Source organism: Orycteropus afer, unplaced genomic scaffold (assembly GCF_000298275.1).
Source record: "Orycteropus afer afer isolate SDZICR_OR568_19922 unplaced genomic scaffold, OryAfe1.0 scaffold00145, whole genome shotgun sequence".
Taxonomy (NCBI): domain Eukaryota; kingdom Metazoa; phylum Chordata; class Mammalia; order Tubulidentata; family Orycteropodidae; genus Orycteropus; species Orycteropus afer.
Genome location: NW_006921732.1, coordinates 2,973,736 through 2,988,097, shown reverse-complemented (window position 1 = coordinate 2,988,097; position 14,362 = coordinate 2,973,736). Strand labels below are relative to the sequence as shown.

Genomic DNA, 14,362 nt, shown 5'->3' with positions numbered 1-14,362 from the left:
AAAAAAAAAAAAAAAAAGACAGGAAAGGAAAAAAAGAACAAAATGCATGTCAAAGGACACTCTGAAACTCGCTCTTGAAGGCAGAGTAGTTAAAGAAAATGGAAGAAATGACAAGATAAAAGAGTTGAACAGAAGATTTCAAAGAGCAGCATGAGAAGACAAAGTCAAGTATTATAATGAAATGTGCAAAGACCTGGAGTTAGAAAAACAAAATGGAAGAATACACTCAGCATTTCTCAAGCTGCAAGAACTGAAGAAAAAATTCAAGCCTCGAGTTGCAATATTGAAAGATTCTATGGGCAACATAATGAATGATGCAGGAAACATCAAAAGAAGATGGAAGGAATACACAGTCAATGTACCAAAAAGAATTAATCAATGTTCATCCATTTCAGGAGGTGGCTTATGATCAAGAGCCAACGGTAATGAAGGAAGACATGGAAGCTGCACTGACAGAACTGATGAAGAACTAGGCTCCAGGAATTGACAAACTTCCCATTGAGAGATTTCAACAAACCGATGCTGTACTGAAGGCACTTACTCGTCTATGCCATGATATGTGGAAGAGAGCTACATGTCCAACTGACTGGAAGAGATCCATACATTGGTATTTGTATCCATTCCAAAGAAAGGTGATCCCACATAATGTGGAAATTATTTAAAAAAATCATTAATATCACATGCAGGTAAAATCTTGCTGAAAATAATTCAAAAACTGTTACAGCTGTATATTGACAGGGAACTTCCAGAAATGCAAGCTGGATTCAGAAAAGGACATGGAACAAGGGATATCATTGCTGATGTCAGATGGATCTTGGCTGAAAGTAAAGAATACCAGAGAGATGTTTACTTGTGTTTTATTGACTATGCAAAAGCATTCTATTGTGTGGATCACAACAAATTATGGATAACATTGAGAAGTATGGGAATTCCAGAACACTTAATTGTGCTCATGAGGAACCTGTACATAGAACAGGAGACTGTCATTCGAACAGAGAACAAGAGGACACTGCATGGTTTAAAATCAGGAAGGGAGTGAGTCAGGGTTGTATTCTTTCACCATATTTATTCAATCTATATGCGGAACAAATAATCTGAGAAGCTGGACTATATGAAGAAGAACGTGGCATCAGGATTGGAGGAAGACTCATGAACAACCTGCGATGTGCAGATGACACAACTTTGCCTGCTGAAAGTGAAAATGACCTGAAGCACTTATTGATGAAGATTAAAGACTGAAGTATGTATTACACCTCAACATAAGAAAATGAAAAGCTCACAATTGGACCAATTAGCATCATAATAGATTTCACGTTACTTGGTTCCATAATCAACACCAACGGAAGTAGCAGTCAAGAAATCGGATGACATATTGCGCTGGGCAAATCTGCTGCAAAAGACCTCTTTAAAGTGCTAAAGAGCAAAGATGTCTTTCTGAAGACAAAGGTGTGCCTAACCTAAGCCATGGTATTTTCAATCACCTCAAAGCTGGACAATTAATAAGGAATACCAAGAAGAGTTGATACTTTTGAGTTGTGGTGGTGGTGGCAAAGAATACTGAAAGTACCATAGACTGCCAGAAAAACTAACATCTGTCCAGGAAGAAGTGCAGCTGGAAACCTCCTTGGAAGTGAGAATGGCCAGACTTTGTCTCACCTACACTTTGGTCATGTTGTCAGAAGGGGACGTTCCCTGGAGAAGGATATCATGCTTGGCAAAGTGGAGGTCAATCAAAAAAGGGGAAGGCCCTCAAAGAGATGGACTGACACAGTGACTGCATCAAAGGGCTCAGGTATAGCAAGGATTGTGAGGCTGGCACAGGACTGGGCAGTGTTTCATTCTGCTGTACACAGGGTCGCTATGAGTCAAAGCCAACTTGACAGCACCTAACAACAACAACATAAACACACACACACACACAAACACACACACATCAGAGAAACTATGGGATTCCAGACTACCGCAATGAAGCAAATAACACAATACAGCAACTCACACAAATTTTTGGGTTCCCAGTGCATATAAAAGTTATGTTTACAGTATACTGTAGTCCATTAAGTGTATAAAAGCATTATGGGAAAGTCTGAAATATTGTGAGAATTACCAAAATAAGACACAGAGACATGAAGGAAGCGTATACTATTACAAAATTATACCAATTGACTTGATCGATGCAGGGCTGCCACAAATCTACAATCTGCAAAAAACACATTATCTATGAAGTGCAATAAAATGAAGGCTGCATATATTTTAGCCTAATTTTAAAATTTAAATTTTAAAAAAAATACACCTTTGTTGAATATAATTAACTTAGTTTGCTGATGCTTAAGGCCCTTTAAAGTAGTTCAGAACTTGAGATTCAACTTTATTTATTAAACCAAAAAAAAAAAAAACTGGCATCATGTCAATTCCAACTCCTGACCCTATAGATCAGGGCAGAACTGCCCATAGGACTTCCAAGACTGTAAATCTTTACCGAAGCAGAATATCTCATCTTTCTCCCACAAAAAGGCTAGCAGGTTCAAACTACTGAAATTTTGGTTACCAGTCGCATGCTCTAACCACTGCATCACCACAGCTCTCTTCTTTATTAATAAATCAAACCAAGCTCATTGTCATACATTCAATTCTAACTATAGTGACTCCTATTGGGTTTCCAAGGCTGTAAATCTTTATGAAGTATGAAACAGACTGCTTCATACTTCTTCCATGGAGCAGCTCGTTGTTTCGAACCACCTACCTTTTGGTTAGCAGCCAAATGCCTGAACCATGACACCACCAGAACTCCTTTTCTTTGTTAATAAAACCAAAAACAAACTCATTGCCATCGAGTTAATTCTGACTCATAGCGACCCCTCCTTGGGTTTCCAAAGCGGTATTTCTACAGAAGTATATTGCCCAGTCTTCTTTATTAATGGTAGTTATTAATTAAAACAATTAAGAATTAAGAACCTAAGTCCCAAACACTGGGCTTGGGTACTTTTTAATCTATTAACTTGATAATCACAATTCTAGCAGTAGATAGCATAATGCCATTCCACAGATGAGGAAACTAGATAAGTTGATGGATGAATAGCCTAAATCCACAAATCAAGTAAGCTGCCAGAAGTCAGATTTGAATTTTATGTTTATGCTATCCCAAACTGCCTCTCTAATGTTGCCACTTCTCCATTTTGCAGACACTACTTGAAAATGTTAATATTTTTAATCTGGCTAGTATCTATGGGGGAGGGGAGAAGGAATAGGAGAAGGAGTATCAGACTCTGATTCAACCAAGGAACTCTGGTGGCTCTGTGGTTAAAGCATTGGGCTGATAACCAAAAGGTTGGCAGTTTGAACCCACCAGCTGCTCTGCGGGAGAAAGATGAGAGTCTCCTTCTGCAAAGATCTATAGCGTTGGACACTCTACGGGGCAGTTCTACCCTTCCTTATAGCCTCACTATGAGTTGGAATCAACTCCACGGCAGTGGGATTTTTGGTGTACCCATTTCAACTTTCCTTCAAGGCAATATCACCATCTAGTGGCCAACATTTTGCAAGCAGCACAGACAAAGAAAGTGGGAATGAAATGGTTCTTTTTCACTCCTGGTCTTTTCACTGTTTTTAGAATGTCTTATAGTAAGTTAGGACCTCTGGCAGCCTAGTGCCTAAGGCATTTGACTGCTAACCAGCAGGCTGGCAGTTCAGACCCACCGGCCGCTCCTCAGAAGGAAGACTGGGCAATCTGCTTCCATAGAGATACTGCCTCGGAAACCCAAGGAGGAGTTGCTATGAGTCGGATCTAACTAGACCACTGTGAGTTTGGTTTGGTTTATGGTTTTGTTATAAGTTGTCTGCATTAGCTTTATCTAATCAAGAGGAATGGAAGCTTGGTAACATTAAGAACAGTGTTTTGTAATGAGACAGACCCAAATGCAATCCCAGATTCACCATTTACCATGGGACCTTGAAAGCTTGCTAAAAATAGCTTGAGTCTTAATCCCTACATCTATAAAGTTAAGTAACACCATTTGCCCGACAGGGTTACCATGGGAATAAATGTGAAAGTCATGAAGCACAGTGCCTGATCCACAGAGTTTCCTCAGTAATTCCTGGCTCCATTCTCCATTCTCCTTTCACACGGCTTAAACCACTGGGTGTTTTGTTTGTTTTTTTAGAAAACATATCATACCACTTGTTCATGATATGTTTACGATAAACAAATCCCATAGCTCTTTTGTACATAAACAACAGTAAGTCAAATTCCCCAACATTTAGGCATTATTTTTATAAATATGCAAAATCAACACTAAGCATTTTTGCAGTACCTGTGATGGGCCAGGCACTTATGACAGTGGTTGAGAACTCACTATTGAGTGGGGAAAGCAGCACAAGTTACTATACAGCACCATGTAATAAGTACTTTCATGGCCAAAACATAAATGTTAGGAAAAGGTAGATGGGGGAGGATCTAACTGTTAGAATGGTATGGATCAGGAAGGCTTCACAGAAGAAGTTACATTTAAAAGATGAGCTCATCAATACAGAACACAGAACATACCTGACAGAGAAAGAATATGTCAGAAGGAATGAGGAATAAAGAAACACAGTGAGAAAAGAGGAAGAAGTATAGCATGACTAGAGGACGGGCTGGATGAGGGGACACAGGGAGCTCTGTGGTGCAGTCAATGATAGTCCATAAAGCATATTTGGAGTCTAGATGACAGATGCATTACTTAACATCACTACTATCATCACTGTCATCCACAGCAGTGATGGATATATACTGTTGATGGATGTGTACCACTGACTGACTGTATACTTTGTGCAGACCCTTTATGCACATAATTGCTAAGCCTTGCAACAATTATGCAATGTTATATAATATTATCTTCATAGAAGTTAAGAAATTTGCCCAGTGTCACAGTCCGCAAGGGGCAAAGCTGAGTGAGATTTAGCTCCAGATCTCTTTGATTCTTTCTACTGACACCAGTGGTTCTCAAATTTGGCTGCATAACAGTCACCTGGAGAACATGTTTAAAAACAAAGGTTCCAGAACCCTACCTTAAAACAGTATGCCTAAAAGGTAGGAATTGGGCACTTGTATTTTTAACAAACTCTCTAGGTGTTTCTTAAGCAGGGAGCCAAACAGTTATCCAGCTTTTATGAAATACCCCAAAACTTCTTCAAACACACTACTAGTACTACTGCAACTACTATTACTATTACTATTAGGTATCATCCATGTGCCAAGTATCTAATCTTCACAATATTTTATAAGAAAAGTATTATAATCTCTACTTTAAACAACAGAAAATGCAAGCTCAGGCAGCTTATAGACAGCCTGCCTCTTCCAGTCAATAAAGCAAAGAGTAAAAAATGGGATACAGGTATCTGGTTCCTCTGGTATACTGTGTGGTAGGCAGAATTCTAAGAATGATATGCAATGGTGCACACCCCTGTATAATCTCAATCACTAAAGTGATTATGTTACATTATATGGCAAAAAGAAGATACTGGAGGCCTGACCTAATCTAATCACATGAAACATTTTATTTTACAAGCAGAGTTTTCTCCAGTTGGTAGCAGAAAAGGAAGTCAGAGACTGAAGACTATTGTTACCATGTGCCATCCAGGCGATTCCAACTCACAGCAACCCTACAGGACAGAGTAGAACTGCCCCATAGGTTACCCAAGGTTGTAAATCTTTACAAGAACTGACTCTCTCCTCTTTCTCCCTTAGATACTGAGGGAAAACTGGTGGGTTGACACCATCAAACTTTCACTTAGCAGCCAAGAGTTTAACTACTGTGCCATTGGTGCTCCTTACTGAAAGCACTAGAAATATTCAATTAATTAAAGTCTTACTTCAAGAAGAGGAAAGGGACCACATGACAGGAATATGTACATCTAGAAGCTAAGAGCAGCTCCCAGCTAACAACCAGAAAGGAACTGGAGACATCAGAAATGGGGGCTGCAAGAAACTGAACTCTGCCAACAACCTGAATGAACTTGACGCAGATTCTTCCTTGGAGCCTCAAGATAAGAGCCCAGCACAACCAACAACTTGATTTCAACCTTGCAAAACCCAGACTTCTGACCTACACAACTATGAGATAATAAATGAGTCTTAAGTCAATTCATTATCTTGAAAATTGGGTAAGTAAAAGGAAAGAATCAAGCATTCATCCTGCCTATTTGAACTGCACCATAGGGTAACCAAATAACAGATGAAAGGAAGCTGTCCTTATAAAATTATTTCTAATAATAATAATAAAGATAGAATATTTTGCAATCCCCAATGAATTAGGTAAAAGAAGCCCTGGTGGCCTAAGGCTCAAGTGTACGGCTGCTAATCAAAAGGTTGGTAGCCTAAACCCATGCAGTGGCTCCATGGAAGAAAGACCTGGTGATCTGGTTCTGTAAAAAAATATCCTATGGCTGGAACAACAGAGGAAGAAGGAATCAGGAACAGTAGGATATGGAACATATGGCTAACTGCCTCCATGAACAACTGCCTCCTTTGCACAAGACTGTAACTGGATGGTGCCTGGCTACCACTACTGAACATTTGAGTCAAGGATTCCACAGAAGAATCCTGATCAAAAGGAGGAAAACGCAAAATAGAATTTCAAATTATCATGGACTCTAGACTTTCTGGGGCTATGGAGGGTGTATGAACTTCTGAAACTACTGTCCTGAGATAAACTTTAAACCTTAATCCAAAAATATACCCTGAAGTCATCTTAAAACTGAACAACAGTTTAGCTTAACTAGTAAAAAAAAGGTGTACCTTGAACATTATGCTCTTTAAGAACAATCTATACGTGATCAAACTGGTAACAGCAATTCAAAGGATTAGACAGGAAACTTAGAGGACAGTGAGTTTATGTTAATGGCAGAGGAATAACTCAGAAAAGGAAAATGAGAATGGGTGCACAACTTGAAGAATGTAATCAATGTCACTAAATTGTACATGTGGAAACTGTTGAGCTAATGTATGTTTTGCTATGTATATTCTCAACAACATAAATACAATTTAGGAAAAAAAATATATCTCCTATGGGCCAGTTCTACTCTACCACATGGGGCTGCTATGAGTCTAAATCAACTGGATGGCACTAACAACAAATTAAGTATTAAGGATTAAAAATCAGACACTATGTGCCTTCTAGAGTGCTGTCAAAGGGATCAAACCTTACTCGGATTCAGCCTTTGGATCCAGCTGCAAGAAAAACAGAGGACAGAGGAATGTGCTGAATTGTACTGTGAAAACGTAAACACTAAAATCCAGACGATGGCAAATTCCTACATGCCAAAGGGTCTGTATTCCTCAGGCAAATTGTAAAGAAAAGACACCAGGTTTTAAAAATCAGCAAACAATAAATTTTTTTTTAAAAAAGGGGGGGCAAGATAAAATGATAGAATTTAGGGATGCACACTTTGGTGATAAAATTATTTAAAAAAAAAACTGCAAAAAGTGATTACCATAACCATCAAAATAGCAGTTACTTGAGGAAGGAGAGGGCTATAATTTGAATGGGGCAACTGGAGAGACTTTAGGAGAGGCTGGCAAAATTCCACTTCTTAACCTGAGTGGTAGTTACAAGGGTTAATAATTAATTAAGCTATATTTAAAAGCAAAAAAAAAAAAAAAAAAAAAACCCAGTGAGTTAAATGCAACAATGAGACAGTGGCCCAAATCCAGCTTGAATTCAACTGAAGATCTGTCTCAACATAGCTCTGCCAAAGTCTAACTACTGAGCTGGACTCAAGCCAAAAAAGCAGTTAATACCAGAGTGATTGGTGACTGGAGTCCATAGCAAGTGCTTAGAAAAGCAATTAGAACAAGCAGACAAAGAGAAACCAAAAGAATAAAGCAATGAATGGTACAGAGGAGAATAAATAAGTTGAGTTTTCAAAAATCTTTACACCATCACATATAGCCAACCATCTGCTCAAAACAGACCTCATTTCTATCCAGCAAATCAATCAGTCACTCCTATCTTCATGCCAGAATTTTTCCAGCATAATTTGTTTTCCTTCTCAGAGTTATTTTTCCAATTCTATCGGAGACTGCTAATAAAGGCAATGATACATTTACCAAATATATTCACATCTTCAATGGAGTACTAGAAACAATATCCCCAGCCAGGCATCCTCTTCTACCTTTAGCTATTTGGACAGTCATGGAAAGTGTTTAATAAGCAATGAAATGAGAATGAAGCTATAGGCCACATGGCTATTGAGCACCTAAAATCCAGCTAGGCTGAAGCGAGAATGCTGTAAGGGTAAAATAAACCCTGGATTTTAAAGACTTAGTATGAGAAAAAGAAAAAAACAAATCTTATTAATAATTTGGTATACACTGTTCTCCCTTATCAATATCTCTTTATCCAATATTACACATTTATGACAATAGTAAAAAAAAAAATCTATTATTCGACTATTTTGCACATTAATGACAAAAGTCTGGCAGTAACAAATGCCGAGGTGTGAGGTGAGAACAACACTGGCTGTGATGCTTAAGGTTATGTGTAAACTTAGCTGGGCCCTGATCCTCAGTGGTTTGGCAGTTAGGTAATGATGTAGTCATCCTTCTTTTTGTGATCTGATGTAATCATCCTTCATTTTTTGTAACACCCATTTTGCATGACAATCTAGTTTTTGGAACCTAACCATGCCAATAAGTGAGGACAGGGTGTACTGATTACATGTTAAAATAATATTTTGGATATATTGAACTAAACAAAGTATCATTAAATTTAACTTCACCTGTTCTTTTTCCTTTCTTTAATGTGACTACTAGGAAATTATAAATTACATATGTGGCTCACATTACACTTCTATGGGAAATCAAACCAAACCAAACTCACTGCCATGGAGTCAGATCCGACTCATAGCAACCCCTCCTTGGGTTTCCAAGGCAGTAACACTATGGAAGTAGATTGCCCAACCTTCCTTCCAAGGAGTGGCTGGTGGGTTTGAACCACCAGCCTGCTGGTTAGCAGTCAAATGCCTTAGGCACTATGCCACCAGAGCTCCCCTTCTATGGGAAATACTGCTAAATAGATTATCATTAAAAAGTGCTGAAAAGGATGAACAAAATAGCTAAAACTAAGAATTTCCAGAGGTTTTTTACCTCATGTTTACCATCAACACTACAACTCATTTAACCCCCAGCCTCTGTTTCTGGCTGTGAACTTGAAAATCAGTTACTTGCATTAAGTCATGATATAATAGTAAATCATGGGCTAAAAGAACTGAGTTCTGGCACTAACTAGCAGTTACCTTAGGGAAATCATGTCTCTTTTATGAGCCTTAGTTGTCTGCCCCAGCATAGTAAGGATGCTACACTTCCATGATTTCATCAAAATATTATTTTTTTCTTTCTATACAAATTGGTTTTCATAGAAATTAATACTTACTCTGAGTCTAACACATCCTCTGCGTGAGCCTCTCATCATTTTGTCCTTGGACTGAAAAAAAGAAAAAAAAAAAAATCAGAGAAAAAGAGACTAACAGACTGATAAATTGTTTTTAGAATCATCTGGGGATAAAGAGATAAGATTTACAGCAATATCCCTCCTCTCTCTCCAACTTTTAGCCCTCTAAAAAAAACACTTAGAATAGAGAAACTAATAGGTTTTAAATGAAATGTTTCATATTTTATTTAAAAAACCATTATAAACTTAATATACACTTTTAATGTCAAATATATCACACTATAATTTTCATTATTCTTTTATGCCCCTTAACGCTAACCCAGTGTTTCTCAAATTTTAGAAGTTTAGAAGTCACCTGGAAGGCCCAGAATTATTTGAGGGGTTTAGGAATCAGATGATTTTAACAAAGGACCACACTTTGAGAAACAGTGCTTTAGCTGTGTAACTCCTTGCAATTCCCCTAAATGTGTCATAAGATTTTTCATCTCCTCAACTTCCCACCAACGTTCCCCAGCATAGAATACCCTTGACTCTGATTTTCTGCTTTGCTGTTACTAATCAGGCGTCTTCCCTCCACGTGATTTGGACTCTTATGCCTGGACTCCCTAAGTCTCCCATGTGACCCTCTGCAGGGCATGCACAACTGTGTCCTATGATAGATGGCTTACTTGTCTGACTCACCCACAAGACTGGATGTTCCTTGGGGGATAGGAATGGTATCTGATTTATCTTTGACATGCCTCAGAACAGTGTCTGCACACACTCAAATTATTTTATTTATTTATTTAAATGCTCAAAAATTATTTACTGATAAAACACTGCTTACCTGTGTGTCTCCCTTACTAGACTAAGCCCAGTAAAGCCTATGTTTTTCACATTAAGGACTATGTTGATATTCAAACTTCAACAATCAAAATTTAAAGATGATGTAATATTTTGATAACTGGTATTATTCTGTACTTCATCTCCAGGAGAAAGAAGCAAAATAAGCCAATATCATAGGATTACAGTTTAAAGAAAAATTTTTCCACTTTAAATAATTGGTGATCAACAAAGTCTTGAACCACAGAAATTCATGTGCAGAAATTATTTCTCTGAATTCCTGTAATTCTTTTTAGTCTACTTATAAAAATAAGATGTAAAACCCATACATTTTAGAGGGAAAAAAATTGTCAATTCTGAACAGAGTCAAAAATGTTTGAGAAAAACACAGTTTGAAAAAAATATTTCCTAAGCATTTAATAGGAGCTCTGGTGGCATAGTGCCCAAGGCACTTGACTGCTAACCAGAAGGTTGGCAGTTCAAACCCACCAGCCACTCCTCGGAAGGAAGGTTGGGTAATCTATTTCTGTAGTGATACTGCCTCAGAAACCCAAGGAGGGGTCGCTATGAGTCGGGTCCAACTCAACGGCACATAACAACAACAACAACTGGTGGCATAGTGCCTAAGGCATATATGACTGCTAACCAGAAGGATGGCGGTTCAAACCCACCAGCCACTCCTCAGAAGGAAGGCTGGGGCCAAAGTGGCAAGGAGGAAGCATCTTCTGACTTTCTCTAGCCCCACAAGAGGAAGACAGAATCACTATCAGTAGCCCAAGGCCTAGCTCTGCAAGGCCAGATATGCTGCTTCCCTCCAGCCCTTTCACCAACCATTCCTCCCGCAGCACCCACCACCTCTCTTCTGGGTACAATAATTAGCTGCAGTGGCCACACAGAACTCACAGATTATAGGATTTATTAGGGAAGCAACAAGCTACAATTCAAGTTCAGGAATACGCTCAGACTCTCTCAGCCCGCTGTCTCTCAACCGACAGTCTCTCTCAGTCTCTCTCCCAGCAGTGCGTGTCTCTCAGTATCTCTCTCCCAGTAGTGCATGTCTCTCAGTCTCTCTTTCAGCAATGTGTGTCTTTCATGTCTCTCTCAGCAATGCATGTCTCTCGCGTCTCCCAGATGGCAGTGAGAGATTGTCCCCCCTCTGCCTCTAGGAGGGCTCACTTTAAGAATGGCAGAATGGCAAACTAACCAATCCCAACATCAGAATTCTATACAACTGAGAGAGAGCGAACTTCCCAGAAAACTACTTTGTGCTGCTCCCAACAGAAACACCCCAGGTAGATAACTTTAACAATTAGGAACTATTCAGTTGCTCATGGCAAATTTCACCAGGGAGTTTACAAAGACTTAGGGCTAGAAAAGCCACACCAGGTAATTTACTATATCGCAGTTGGGCAATATACTTCTGCAGTGATACTGCCTCGCCCTTCAGTTATAAAGTTTTCACTGGTCAATTTTTTTTCTTTTTTAGAAGTAGATCATTGGGTCCTTCTTTCTAACCTGTCTTAGTCTGGAAACTCTTATTGAAACCTGTCCACCATGTTGGTATTTGAAACACTGGTGGCATAGCTTCTAAAATCATAGCAATATGCAAGACAGACACCACAGTACAACAAACAAATGAGTGGCAGCTTTATAATATACCGTCTACTTAACTTCTTTCCGGGAGCTCTGATGGTGTAGTGCCTAAGGCATTTGACTGCTAACCAGAAGGCTGGCAGTTCAAACTTACCAGCCACTCCTCACAAGGAAGGCTGGACAATATACTTCTGTAGTGATATCATCTTGGAAACCCAAGGAAGGGTCACTGAGTCGGGTCAGACTCGACTGCAGCGTGTTTGGTTTTTTGTTTTTTTTTTATTAACTTCTCTCCAAAAGTATCAAGGAAATACACAAAATTAATAATTAGGTTTGAAAATACCCAATGAAGATTAGAATGTAAAGTCAACTCAAACAAGGTAAGAACCAGTAAGTTCATCCTTTATCCTCTTCCACCACAATACAATTTTTAAAAGAAAATTATAGTAAATAGAGTAAGGGCAAGACACACTCAATGATGGTACCACTAGTGAAGTAATGAGTTAGAAAACACTTAAAGAGATAGCTGAAAATAATTAAAACAAATATAACTAGGAAATCATCACACAAATCCAGAATGTACGGACATTCTGAAAAGTAATTGGCCTCTAGGCTCTTGCAAAATGTGAAAAAACAACAACATAATAAAGACCAGCATTTAAACAAGTGTAATATGGTGCAAAAATAAATATTACATGAACAGAGGCACAAAGTGCTATAGAATACAGAAAGTGCTATAGAATACAGAAGGTTCCTTTCCAAGGAAAAAATCAGGGATGCCAACACTGAGGTGGCCAGATTTCACATTTTAAGCTAAGACTTAAAAAAAAAAAGTAAAAGGTTCTGATAAGATGAGGGAAAGGCTAGAAAAAGAAGGCATTCCAAGGCAAGGGAACAGCACCAGCAAAAACACAGATACAGAAAACTTTATACATGAAGTATTCACAGGAGACATTTACTAGGCTAGAATACAGAGTGCAGAAAGATGAGGCTGAAAGAGGGAAATGACGACCAGCTCCTGAAGGGTCAGAAAAAGAACTACTGAGTATTAAAGAAATTCAACTTTACAGTTGGTGGAGAGCTACTGAAGCTTTACAAGGAAGGATAACAATCTCAAAGATGTATTTTAGATAAACAACACTTAGATATGAGGATGTGGGAAAAAGGATGATAGTGACATTAATAATAATAGCAACTGCTGCGGCAGCAGACTCACTGATCAATGTAATAGGCACTTTAGAAAGAGTAAACTTCACAAAACCTTTTATGCTAAGAATTATTCACATATTATAAATGAAAGTGGCACTAAGGATATCAAGTAAATTACCCAAAGCTACGCATGCAAAATGTAGCAGCAGGAGCAATTTGGAAATGGCTACCCTGCAAATCATTTTCCTGAACCATATCTGTGCTTTACTAGCCTGGAATCCTTTTTTACAATGACACAGGGCCTTCTCCTTCATTTTCTCCCCCATCATTCAGTTTTAACGTGGGACAAAAGGGAAGCTGATGTGATTGAATATCCCAGGTACAGTGAGTGTTAAACTTTTTAAAAAATACCCATTGTCATCAAGTCAATTCCAACTTGTTAAATGACAAACCTGGCCATTCACAGTACCCACAGCTCCACAAGGCAGATGGAATCCTTTCCCAGGCATTTTTCAACTGGGCTAGGCAAAGAACTCCTTCTTATCTGCTCTTGAAGCTGTGAGGTTACACCTGCCAGGAGTCATACGTCTTCCACGTGGAAAAAGGAATGAATGAAGTCTACACAGAGAGCAAAGCAGAAAGGAAAGGGAAAAAAAGTCCTGGCTATCAATGATCTCCTCGGAAGGAAGGTGGGTCAATCTACTTCTGCAGCGACACCACCTCAGAAACCCAAGGAGGGGTCACCGAGTCAGGTCTGACTCAACAGCACATAACAACAACAATGATCTCCAGCTACACCTTGGTCTGGAGCAAACCTGCCTAAGCACATATGGCTCTTCAATTCCCTAAATCACCAATCACCTTTTTGCCTAAAGACTTCCATTGCCTCAAGTGTCTTTACTCATCCTACCTTCACTCCTTTAACTGGCTAATTTCTATTCATTCTGCAGTCCTCTAAAAAGGGAAGATTCGCCTTAAACCCTAGACTAGGTTACCTACCACCCCCATCACCCACTTAACATCCTTTTTCTTCATAGTAGTGTAGGAAAAATAAAAGTCCCCAGGACTTCTCACTATTCCTGTTAAAAAGCCCTAGTGTCCTAGAAACATATTCATATACCATAGGATTAGACCTGTTATTTTCCTAATTATACTAACTGCTCTGATCTGAAAGTAATAAAAACTTCTCTTCCTAATGGGAAAAGAGCAGTTACATTATGGGGATTGCAATCAATATCATGAAACAAAATGTAAAAAAGAAAAACTGAGGCGGAGCAAGATGGCAGACTAGGCAGAAGGATTGCACAGACCCTCTTCAACAAAGAAAAGGGAAACCAATTAACACAGACACAGAAGATAATCTTGGACCCCTG

General features: G+C 38.8%; 1 protein-coding gene across 1 annotated transcript in view; it reads right to left on the bottom strand.

Annotated features, from left to right (window-relative positions):
• Positions 1 to 14,362, bottom strand: part of OSBPL9 (oxysterol binding protein like 9) — a 296,123-nt gene that overhangs the window by 219,222 nt on the left and 62,539 nt on the right. The window contains exon 2 of the mRNA XM_007945882.2: positions 9,408 to 9,458. Within this exon, the coding sequence (XP_007944073.1) occupies positions 9,408 to 9,458 (51 nt within the window). The remainder of the gene's footprint in view (positions 1 to 9,407; positions 9,459 to 14,362) is intronic.